General features: G+C 31.9%; 1 protein-coding gene across 2 annotated transcripts in view; it reads right to left on the bottom strand.

The window, feature by feature from the left end:
* Positions 1 to 13,160, bottom strand: part of ftz-f1 (ftz transcription factor 1) — a 66,564-nt gene that overhangs the window by 8,443 nt on the left and 44,961 nt on the right. For both annotated transcript variants that reach the window (XM_083110100.1, XM_083110099.1), the window contains exon 3: positions 11,004 to 11,104. In XM_083110100.1, coding sequence (XP_082966226.1) covers positions 11,004 to 11,104 — 101 coding nt within the window. The remainder of the gene's footprint in view (positions 1 to 11,003; positions 11,105 to 13,160) is intronic.

Consider the following 13,160-nt stretch of genomic DNA (forward strand, 5'->3'; position numbering starts at 1 on the left):
CTATTATTTTTAAAATTTATCTGGTTTTATAGCGAGAATGTTCTAACAAAAGATCATGTTATTTCACTCGACACATTACAGTAGAGAGGGAATTCTAAATCTAGTGTATTACATTTGGATGTGATGAAACCAAACAAAGATACATGTATTAGAATCCTACTTTTTTCTTCTCTTTCCAAAAAATTCAAAAATAGGTTTTTGGGGCTCTGGACACACCCACTTAATATATTTATAACAGATTTTAGAAACACGTACTTATATATTTATAGAAATACTACATATCCGAAAACACTCCTGTCAATGATCATGCGGACCACTATTGTGATCCACTGAAATATGAGCTCTAATAACAAGTCAACAATGGATAAATTTTAAATAACGGCTGTACAAACATAGTCCCTGGACTCTTCCAGGAAGGTAGACTGGGTGTGAAGTTCAAGAGTGTTGCCACACTGCAGTGGCACGTGAAAATATACAAGTGGATCATCTCGCAACCACTGCAATGTTAACCACACATTTGTATCTACAATTTGGCCTCCTCAATGGCGCAGTGGTAGCGTTGTCGCCTTGTAATCAAGGGGTGCCAGGTTCGATACCCAGTGGAGGCACATAGTGATTCGGATCCCACTTTAAACTGTAGGTCCAGTCCCGATTAGCCTTACTGTGCATAAAGTGGACTTAAAACACCAAATCAAGCAATGTTTCTACAATTTGAGGTACAAAGAATTTAAGCTATGTTCTACATTAAAAATATCTCCAGTGCTTTAAATTGGAAGCGCGAGGGAATATTCGTCCCCTCAGAAAGAAAATTTACATAAAGGATCCACCCATCTAGGAAAATTTGTGTAAGCATACCTCCCATCTACTACCAAACTTGAGCAAGCATTTCCCATTGCAGGAATTTCCATTTCAAGCACAGAGTCTCTCCATAATTATTATCTTTGGTCAAACATGAACCAAATGGCAAAAAGCCAGGTACCAAGCACTAATGTGATTAGTGTGTTTTATTTTACACATTGTGTATTTATGTTTTGAACAATAATTTATATATAACTTAGGGTAATCAATATTGGAAAGTTTTTAATACTTTCTGTAGTATGGATATCTTGTGGGGTGGGCAAAATCGGGCAACACACCATTGAATCTAAATATCTTGGGAAATTTTACAAAATATTTTCACGATTAAAAGACAGCTATATTAATATTCTCCTTACCTCACATGAACCTAGGAATATCTTTATCTAACTGGCACACTGAAATAACACTAGTTGTACCAAAAAATCTACACTTAATATTAACATAAGTACTGTACATAATTTAAATTGCTACAGTGTTCAGGGATTTGGATTTGTGGGTATAGATAAGCTAAGAGCAATACCAGCTCAGACCTATCGCAAATCACACAACTGTACCATCAAACCTAATTTATTCTTTTTTGATGCCATATTCAATATAGGCACTCAGACTGAAACAGGTATGATAAACCAAAAGAATTACCACCTAACAGTCGCTTTTACATAAAACCACTGTCAATTTTTTGATAATTCTGGTTTCCAATAAAAAAATAAGCTAAGATTTAGTGTTGATTTGCACAGATACATTAGAATCAACTTCAATTGATTCTAATTTAACAACAGGAATCTTCAGATCTGTGTAGTCAGTTTTACACTTGAGGACTTCCATCATAGTATATAATCTGGCCACATTATCCGCACAGTGTCTGGTTTTTCTTTCACCACTGGGTAATATAAGTGTAATTTCAACTCCCTGACGTGTATTTTCGTGTGTGTGTGTGTGTGTGTTAATTTTAAGATTACAGAGATTTTTTCTTTACCGTAAAATACTTTGGAATACTCAAAATATGGTCATGATATGCATTCTCCAGAATACGAGTTTCTGTAATTTGGATTAAATAATAACATGTTACCTTTAACTTGTATTTTTCCATATCAATTTTCATTTAACTAACACACGCACACACAAACAAATCTCTCATAACTTGAAAACATTTCTCACTAGCCTAAGAAAAGAAGATACATTTTCTGCATTGCATATTTTACTGATTCAAACTGCTCTGTACTGCCACCTTAGCAAAATAAATAATGTTATAATCTGAGCAGGCATCTCTATTTTCTTCTGTGTGTATAGTGAAGATAGGAGGCTGAACTGCATTTTGATTTTAAAAATAAAAATACATTAAAATAGACTGAAGGAGATTAAATTCCTGTCTTCTTTTAATTTACCACAAGTTAAGAAAATAGAGCTGCCTGCTATGAAAAAAAAAGATGTGTCAAGTGTTATTAAGAATATACTTACTACTGTATTGCCCTTGTATGAGTTTTACACTTTTTTTTTCAGTTACTCTTATTGAACTATTTTTAAAAAATAATTTTGGTAATAAAAAAATAAAGATACAAATGAAAATATGAATGCCAGTTACTCTTGGTGACAATTATTACTATCTCTTACTTACTTCATTAGCTCATACCTGAATGGATGAAAAAGGTGACAAGTATAACAGATTTAAAAACACTGCAAGAAAACCATTCTTAACACATAACATGACTAAATTATGGAATTTTTTTCCCTATTTATAGAAGTAATAGTTATGTATGAAACATTAATCTATGAAGACTATAAGAAGGAACAAAGGGGTTTTTTCTTGAAAGAAAAGCTAAACAAGATTATCACCAGTTTATACAGTAATGTAATTTGGATAAATAAGATAATAAATTATCAATATTTCTCTCTCCTAGAAGTAGGAGTAAGAAAAGTGTAACATCAAATAGTATATAGAGAAATCATGCTGAATGGTGTGATCACAAAAGGAAAAATGTCAAGTTGAAAAAATCTGAAGTTCAGAGAAATACATGCATCGTGAATGAAACACACAAATGTGCCACAGGTCAAACACAATGTAAAACAACTTCGTCAATCAATAAATGTTCATATAATGTTTCTTAAGATACAGATCAAATGAAAGTCAGCGTATGTGAATCAGGGAGAGATTGTGGCAGAAACATAAATAAAACAGATAGACAGAAATTCAAATTCTCAATAAACTGCTACTTTTTTCCCATTTCTACAATATGAATAAAGCAAATGAAAGTTACTGAAACTGCAAAGAATGATACAGCTGAAATAATACACTGAAGGGTACAAATTTCGAAGAAACAAGAGTAATTAAAAAAATATTTACTTATTGTCCTACATTCAAAGACTTCACTTTTTGTTTTATTCTGTATGCATGGAAAAGTATGCTGTGTAATGGTCATGTTAACTCTAACTTGTATTTGGAAATAAGACATGAAATTCAACATATGTGATGTGTGAAAAAAGGTTTTCTTTGTTTTGTAAAAAATCTTAAACAATAAATTATATTCCTGGGAATAAGCAACATGCACAGAGAACATATCAGACATATGTTCGAAGATTCAGACACTCAAAAAGTAATTACTTGCTACTCTATGCATTTTATATTATGTAAAACAAATTTAAATGTGGTATCTAGTAATAATTAAATATGTCTTGCAATGCAATAACTTATAATAGTAATATCAGTAATCAAAAACTTTCAAGTAAACTTCAATAATAATTTCAGTGTGCAGAAATTGTCAAGGAAGATCAAATAGGTGTAAATGGTTGTTGCTCTACATTTTTTCTAAAAACATATAAAGCTAAAGTCTGCTATGTAATTACAATGACACATATAGAGAGCACTGAAAAATTAGTTCAATGTTAGACATATACATTAATAGCAATTTCATGTTCTTACACTTTATATTTTCCGTCCTTGTACACTTTACAGTTTCCTAGTCCCATGCAAATTACCACAAAAAAAAGTCATGGTTAGTTTCAAGTCCATTTTATGCTCAGATAAGCTAATCAGGGATGGACTTAAAGTTTAAGGCTTTATTTCGAGACAATCACTAAACCATCAGGAAGGTCTTGTTTGACCATATTATATGTTCCTTAGCACAACATCCCAGAAAATCTTACATTTAAGATTCTGCTTAATTTTTTATAGGAACAGAAAAATTAATGAATAATCTATGCCATGATTGACCATTTAATATAATTTGACTTTATTGCTGGGGTGCTGTTCAGCTATTGCAATAATTATCTTAACTTTTAAACCCAAATTCTCTGATTTATTTTCTGTCTTCAAAACTCATTTTCAGTATTGAGTATTTTTCTAAAGGGATGCAGAAGAATGTTTTTCGTCCTACTTCTAACCCCACCCTCTTTTTATGGCTCACTTACTACTTACAATTGAAACTCTGTCTTTATTGATGCATGAAGTGTAAATATGATTGCTTGGACCAGGAATCTGTACTGTGTACAAATACTACCAACATGAAACTATTTCTACAAGATTATTGTACAGCTATCTGTTTACTATTAACTTTTTCTAGCTTGCTATATTCGTTTCTATGCATTCCTGAAATAATACCTATTGCTAAGCATTTATTTTGCAATACGACTGGAATGTGTGTTGTTGCAATAAATTAATGTGCTATCAGTTCACTTTTTCTTAGGATTCCTCACTTGTAAACAAAAACACATATTACCCTCTCTGGAGTAGTATGTGTTCTCAATTCTTGCATGTGTATATTTGACAGGAATCACAAACAAAATTAGGGCTAAAGTAGATTGATATAAACAATTGCACTTATCGCATGGTGTTGTAAATGCAGTAAAATATTGAATGGAAAAAGTTCTGTTTCACCGTTGCTTTTTTTATGCTTGTAATTAATTAGTTTGGAAGGTCCACTACCTTCAATTTGTATTTTTTGGCATCAAAATGGCATCAGATGCCATAAGCTACTACAAAAAGCAGCTGAAAAACACAAACGTTTGCCAATATGATATTACATTTCCATTCATTTCTAGAATTAAAATTTCTGATGTTAAAAGTTTGTGAAATGTGTTTGCGAAATTTAATGTGAGATCGCGACTTTGTGAGAGATCTGATATTTTCAACTTTCAGAAATCCAGTAATAGATTTAAAGATGCTAGATTCATTATGTATTTTCCTTAATATATACTGCTTTCAACTATGCACCTTGCAGAGCTGGCGTTAATTATATTTCTTTTGATGCATATGGTAAAAATACTGAAAGTATTAACATGTAAAACTCATTGTCAAAATTCCTGCTATGACTCATAACATTTAACAACATTATAAAAATTGATTATGACATAGAATAGAGTTAGACTTGTATTAAACTAACACATTGAAATAAGAGAAAAAGAGTTTGGATAAAGACTAATGAAAGTTCTTTAAGTATCTGCTTTAAAACAGCCGCAAAGAATGTCATTTTTTTTCTTTTCTGTTTTTGTTGCATTAAAAGTAAATGTTGTTCTCTTTAAATATAAACTCCAAAGAAAAATATGTTTTGATATTTATTGATGACATAAATTGCAATAAGATCAAATAAGCCTATGATTGAAGAAATCTAAAAAATATAACAGCAAATATATATCATGTATATTCATTGCATTGCGTGTATATATGTAATTAATGCAGAAGTAGAACTTATAATGGAAGTGTGAAAGTTGTTGATGTACTAAAAACTTGGGACATATACTGAGGTAAGCAATGGAACTATACAGGAATTGAAGAAGTTGAGGACTAGTCAGTTAAAAATATGAGGAAAAGAATGTTTTTGAAAAGCAGGTATTGTACAAGGAATATGCTCATTTTGAAACAGTAGCATATTGGTTACGTGCATGTTACTCACTATCTATAAACAAAAATACGTTAGAGTATTGAATTTTGTCTATTGAAACAGATGGGAATGAGCATGAATGATGTGTTCTGTTCGCTATGCCTACATCATTTCTGGATTGTAAGAGAATAAAATACAAGCTTTACTTCACGTAAATATAAGATAAATTTTCCACTAGCCTCTAACAATGATTGAGATATGTACTGTAGTAGACCAGAAAAATCAAAAATATTACCAACACGGTAATAACAAATGTTTACGAATTGTGCATTTACAAATTGATTTTTTTAAAAAATTATAAATATAATAAAATATTAACACATGATGCCAGCTGCTGCAACAACTACTACAAACTCGTACATCGTTTTTACAAAAATCAAATAAGTATTCCGAATTAAGATATTCATGATTAAAATATTTTCTATTATTCACACTCTTCAAAATGAACAGAGAATACTTTACAATCTCGAAAGAACAAAGACATATATATGCTTTTGTGAAAATAATGTTATGGTAAGGCAAAGAAAAAAGGAATATACACAGATATAGGTGGGAAAAAAATAGATTTTTATACAGAATCAGACTTCAAGCTAAATGATTTGTCAGTTCTTCCAGTTAATCTTTCTTATAACTTATAGTGTATGTAATCCATTTTATGGATACTTATGTGGCTTCCAGCACATAGTGGACAAAAATATTTAAAACAAGTAAATACTTGTGCACATGTAATTAATATGCATACCATTATACTAGTAAGTGTAGCCTATACAAGTAAAGTTAGATGGGCAAATTGTACTTATCCTACATCACTTAAAATACTTTGAAATTATGTCTTAAAGAACATAAAACCAAGTTATGAATTTAAACCTAAGAACCTGCATACAAGATTGTTTCACTTGACATATGTTTATACTAAGTTATCAGCTTAGAAATTAAAATTCTCTTTGTCCAGCAGTTCTACACGCAACCCCTACTCTGCATAAGTTTGTGAACCAGTAGTATACATAAATCACCAACTTCTAAAGTTATGTGTTTTCTAAATATATATTCTTTGAAATATAGTAACCACAGTACTTGACTAACCAGACTGACAAAAAGTCAAACAGCAGGATTAAACGTTCGTTGTCTACTTTCAGTTAATTAAACATAATTAAACTTATATTCATTTGTTATAAAATTATTTCAATTCGTTAGTTATTTTTACTCTGTTGTTGGTATTTTTGATAAATCCTTTAACACAATCCTTATAGATCTTGTACCTTGCTGTAAAACAGCCAATCTGTGAACTCAAACCAAGTATAAGAATAATCATATCATAGTGTGGTAACTGTATGTTCCACATTATGCACAATACACAATACTGTGCAGCCACATGCACACCCACACCAACACATGAATAAAAAATTATTACTAACACACATAAATTAGTATAAAATATAAAATTTGACAAAACTGAAGATAACTTGCTTATGTATAGTATTACTATGTAAATTATTCTTAGCCGAGTGCACTCTTGATCACATATTTCCGCATGTGCATGAATTATCCTCTCAATCAGGGTTTAAGAAATATTGAATTAGGTTGCATGTCTTGCGTTGACTCGGATTTCGGTCAATGTCGGTCTCATTTCCACATATTTAGCCATATTTCTTTTTAAGATATTCACTTTATGTCCTACTAAGGCATTGTACACACTTTGAAGTATTGTGGCTAAATGTGCCTATCAAGTTATGATGTGGGAAACAGAGCTGTTAGAAGTGCTAACCCTTAATCAAATTAATTATTGTATAACCATGTAAAACAAAACATGAATAGCCTAAAATCTATGAAAGTTGAAATTGCATGATCTTGCACATCTTGCCATGGAATTTCAAAAGTGTCTCTCATTTTGAAGAAACATACGTACATTCTAAATTCTTTGTGTGGGTTGTAATAATTGTTAATTTCTATGATTTGCAAAAGCAAATAGGCTTTCAGTGTCACATAACCATTACAAATAACTACACAACAACAATTGCAGCCCAGATTAAGCTGCTCTTGAATCTTTGGCCTATTTCAGTGAAGACTTTTCCAAAAGTTTCTCATTTCGAAATATTATTATGATATTCCAAATTCTAAAACATCGCCCCTGTTTAGAATTGGAATATCTTTGCAGTTTGGCAAAATGAGAGAATTTTTTGGAAAAAGTCTTTGACGACACATGCTAAATGTCATGTGGCACGTTCAGGAATCAACACTGAACTTTTTACCACCCTCCACTAGATCTAGAATATCAGTGTGTGGTACTTCAGAATGATATATAATAATAATAATAATACAAAAAAGGCCAAGCACGGCTTAAAAACTGGAGCTCCGAAGCAAAGTGCTTTTGGCTGGTTATTGTGAAGACACACTCACACAGACACACACACACACACGCGTACATACATACAAAATTATAAATATTGATTTATGTGTAACTTCCTTTAAAATATCACCACTCTGCCTGTACTTATACTATAAATGTATTATTTAAAATATGTCACTGACAACAAAGTATTTACATTCAGAACAAATACTGCTCATGGTAGTCTGCTGTTCTCACATACTGAAATAGTTTTACATTGAATAACAAATAGTGTAACTAGTTTCTTATTAACTGCAATTAACACATGATATTTACTGTATAATACAAGGGAGGGAGTCGCAATGATATTCCCAATTTTAATATTTTGAAAATTTATATTTTATGCAGCAGAGGTACAAACAATTAGTAGTTATGAAAAAAAACTGAATAATTTACTTTTAGCAAAATTACAGTATTTGTAGAAAACTTACAAAAGTACAAACACTAGCAACATTCTGTGTGTGCTCCATGCATAACAGCACCTTCTGAAACCCCCTAACATGTCGGAGAGCATTTCGAATGCAGTCTTTGCAAATACCATTACAGAAATCCACTCAGTCTGGACAATTTCATTCCCTGCTTGTACTGCGTTATGGATGGAGGACACACAACATTCCTAGTGTTTGTAATTTGTAACTTTTCTGCAAAGCCGTAACTTTGTAATTTTGCTACAAGAAATTTATTGTTTACTTTCATAATTTCTAATTGCGTTTAACCTCTACTGTATAAAAAATAAATTTAAAAAATTGAAATTTGGAGCATCATTTTGGCTTAACCTATATCAGTGCATATTTGCTAAAATAAGGTTACCCATTTCTAAAATTTTCTTCCTACATGGAAAAAAAATGAAAAAAATATGAACCGATGCCACCCTCACCTATGAGCATATTATTTAGTTTTCAAAACCTTCTTAGGATAAAAAAAATATAAATGTACTACCTATCCTGCCAAAGAAAATTTCAATTACAAAGCAAGAGAGCTGTAACTTGTGAATCATGAACAATATAATAATAGGCAAATTCACTTCTGTGAACATGTAATGCTTAACAATAAAACATTATAACAACTCACCTGTCATTTAAGTAGGTACACATAACATATTATAGCAGCTTTTGCGTATGCCACTCCACTCCGCTCGGGCACAAAGTCCAGTTTTATCTGTCCATAACGTACCTAAACTTGAAACTACACTTATTTGAAAAGTGAACAGATCACATATGTCACGATTGATCATACTAAAACATTAGGTATAATTTATATTGTGAAAAAAGTTATATTTTTTTCCTATTACAACCCACTCATTAAGTACACAGTTTCTACCATGTTATATAAATCACAAATGCAGCATGCTGGCAACTATAGCCTATACCTAAACCATTGCAAACAATGTTGCTATTTAGTAATTATGACATACACACTGAAGGTTTGAAAAATGAAATAAGAGAGTCCAATATTACTAAGTAACTTTACAAGAATATAATGATTTAGTGCTACATGTAACGACTGTTAGGTCCATAAACACTCTACATCATAATACTTCAATGTGCTGCATAAAACTTCTCTAAATTTCAAACTACATTAGCATGCTATGAGAGAGAAGATGGAAAAATTCAGATCAAATGGATGACAACAAAAAGGACAGAGTAAGTAACCAGCAGACAATGTCAAGCACAGAGAAAGCACAATCCATCTTCTGTTGGTTACAGTCAGTGGCGGTGATTGGCTTCCAAAACTAGGGGGGCAAAAGGTAGGGTGGGCAACTGCCAGCCCACCCTAATCGCCACCACTGGTTACAGTGTTACCATCCTACATTTATGTTGTACCCATGTCTAATTTCACATCATCTTGGATAACATCACAATGTAGGCTGCAAAATCAAGAAACTTCAGCAGCACACTCATGTATTACACTGTGCAGTGTTTATGAAAATGAACACTTGACATATAGTACGTCATTACTCAATTGTCTGTAATTGTCTATTTCAATTAATCATTTTGCAAGAGCTTTAAGAGTCCTTACTATTGAAAAAAATGTAACAACAAATGATAAAATGTGTTCTGCAAGACTTCAGCATCTTATATTGTGCATGTAGATTGTTGAAACCATGTTATAAATTCTGTAGTCATTTCAAAAACCTACATGCAGGTATGGTTAATTGAAGTTTTTGATGGCATGAAAGAAAAGCTATGTGAAAGTAACTGAATGTACTGAAAAAAGCATTACTGTGAAGATATTATTCTGAATATAGTGAATGACACTATTTTAATACACTAAAAGGAAGTGCTTGTTTGTCTGTAGTTTCCCTGGTGGTCACCTCTACGGAACTTGTGAATGCTTGGTGATCTTTTGATATGTTTACAAGTTTCGAAGAAGATAGTGGCAGAGACTGTTCAAATTTATAGACTAACGAAAAACAAATTTTGCAGATAAATACTTCCTTTTAGTGCATTAATTTGCTACACCATTCTTCATTCCCCAAAATATAACTATTTTAGAGTTAAAATTTCTTTAGGTGCACTAAAAAGATGGGGAATTATGCTGTTGATCGACAGTGTATCTTAAATATAATTTTAAAAGCAAGTTTAGATTGCATTGATATTAAAATATGTATATGAACAAAGTAGCAATTTAAAGAAAAGAAAATTTCAAAATGAATCTTGTGCTGATAGAATAAATAGAAGAGTTAGCATCTAATGAACTATTTCAGATTAAACAAAAGTAGCTGCACATAATTCTATAGTTAAAACACACACACAAGCATAATAGCAAGCAACAAATGGATGGTTCTAAAGACAGTGTATAAGCAGTAACAGTGTTACAATACTGTTCTTGGTACCTCCTTAATATTACTATCAAACTAAAATTATGCAAGACATTGCCATTACCTGAATTTGTGGATAACAATTCACCGTGTAGTCAAGTAACGCTTGTTGTACTTGGTCGTGACCTTCTTGGACGTGCTTTTTGTTCATTAAGCCTCGAACCTCTGTAATAACAATAGAAGTAGTATGTCAAACCTTAGTGCAAGGTTAGTGACAAATGGAATACAGTTACGTACAGAAACACTGAAACCCTTATTCACCTTAATATTTCAAATACCTGACTGCTGTCATGAATATGCGAGTGTGTGTGTGTTATGTTGTATGCTCGTGAGTATAGGTTAGACTTTAATTCCCGTATGATTTTTTTTTTTATTTTTTGCAATATTTCTTTGTAACTTTATATTTTTCATTCTCTGTTTTCAATATTTAACTTTTTATGTATGTATTATGTATTAATGTTTTCTAATTTTCATATGTTAAAAATTCATTGCAAACATGGTTAAGTGGTAGAAAAGGCTACAAAAAATAAATAAATAAGTTCTCTGTTTTTGGTCATTGATTGACTGATTGTTTCTTGTTATCTAGCGTCGCTTTTCTGCCACTTTTGGCTAATCACGATGATGATGAGTGATGATATGGTGAAATTGATGAACGAACACTCCCAAAGAACACCCTTGCCAAGGCTGGGATTCAAACCCAGGACACCTGTGTTTTTGGTCATATTTTGTTTATTATTTACATAATGGTAGTTAGTACCTGAATCCCATATCTATTAGAAATTGATGAATGGTTGACATATTTTGCAAGAAACAAAAAATAAGACAGTACTCTAGAACAGGGCCTGTAACTATCACCTTCAATATAATTACTTGGAAGAGTCCTTCACTCTGTGGCGAAGCAAGTTAAGTGGCAGACTTTCAATCTTGCCACCAAAGATCCTGGATTCAAGTTCTGACCTGGGTGTGTGAGTGTTCATGCATCAATTTCACCTCATCATCATTTACCGTAATCATCATAATTAGCCAAAAGTGGCAGAAAAGCGACATAAAATATCAAAAAAATTATAATACAAATCTTTTACACACATCAAACATATTTGACTATATACACACAAGGTGTAAATCATACACTTCACATTTATCCATTTAAATATGAGTCAAAACTTGCGGCAGATAGGAAAATGATTAATCTATCCCATCCCTATGTTTTAGATTTGAATATTTTTTCAGACTTTTTTTTTTTTCAGAATAATAAGCTATATGCCTACCCATGCTGTCAAGGACATATTTAGGGGGAGGGGTCCAAAGGGTCTGGACTCCCCTCCCCTTGAAAACTTACAAATCACTAAAATTAAATAATGAAAATATATTAGTTTAGCATTTGTTGCTTAATCAATGGTTATTCATTTCCTCTGAAGTTACTGGAAGGGAAGGATTATATTCGGAGAGCCTCCCGATGGCGCAGTGGTAGCGTTGTCGCCTTGTAATCAAGGGGTTCCAGGTTCGATACCCGGTGGAGGCACATAGTGGTTCGGATCCCACTTTAAACTGTAGGTCCAGTCCCGATTAGCCTTACTGTGCATAAAGTGGACTTAAAACACCAAATCAATCAATCAATCAATCAATCAATCAAGGATTATATCGGATCATACAGCTTTGAAAGACAGTATCAAGGAAGATTTATGCATACTACTACTTACGATAACTTGATTAAATATTAACCAAGAACTCTTACTTTTCGTCAACTGAATCTAAAATCCTTTTTTGCTCAATAAATATTCAATTCATTGTCTATTTGATATTAATTTCCTTACCAGTTCTTTTTACAAATTTTGGCGATCTGAACTGCACGTAAGCTAGATAATGCTGTTAGATATACTTTCTTATACAGTCTTTTTACCTATTCATGTAGTAATAACAATACAATATTTATTAATTTACATAATTAATAACATTTAATGCAATTTAATATAATAATAATAGAATTACTTTAATTTAAACATACATATTATTTTTATTATTTCTGAGACACTTGGTCTCCCCCCAATATATTTTTAGATACGTGCCTGCATGCAGTGCACAAAAACAAGTGAAACTCTCTTTCACTGAAGTCTACATACTACCAGTCAGTGGCATGCCCAAGGGGGGTTTGGGGGGTTATAATCCCCTATTGGCCCAATATTTAAAAAAAACGTCATAGGTAGTAAAATATGGCAAAATG

This window comes from Lepisma saccharinum, chromosome 23 (assembly GCF_977018435.1).
Source record: "Lepisma saccharinum chromosome 23, izLepSacc3.1, whole genome shotgun sequence".
Classification (NCBI taxonomy): domain Eukaryota; kingdom Metazoa; phylum Arthropoda; class Insecta; order Zygentoma; family Lepismatidae; genus Lepisma; species Lepisma saccharinum.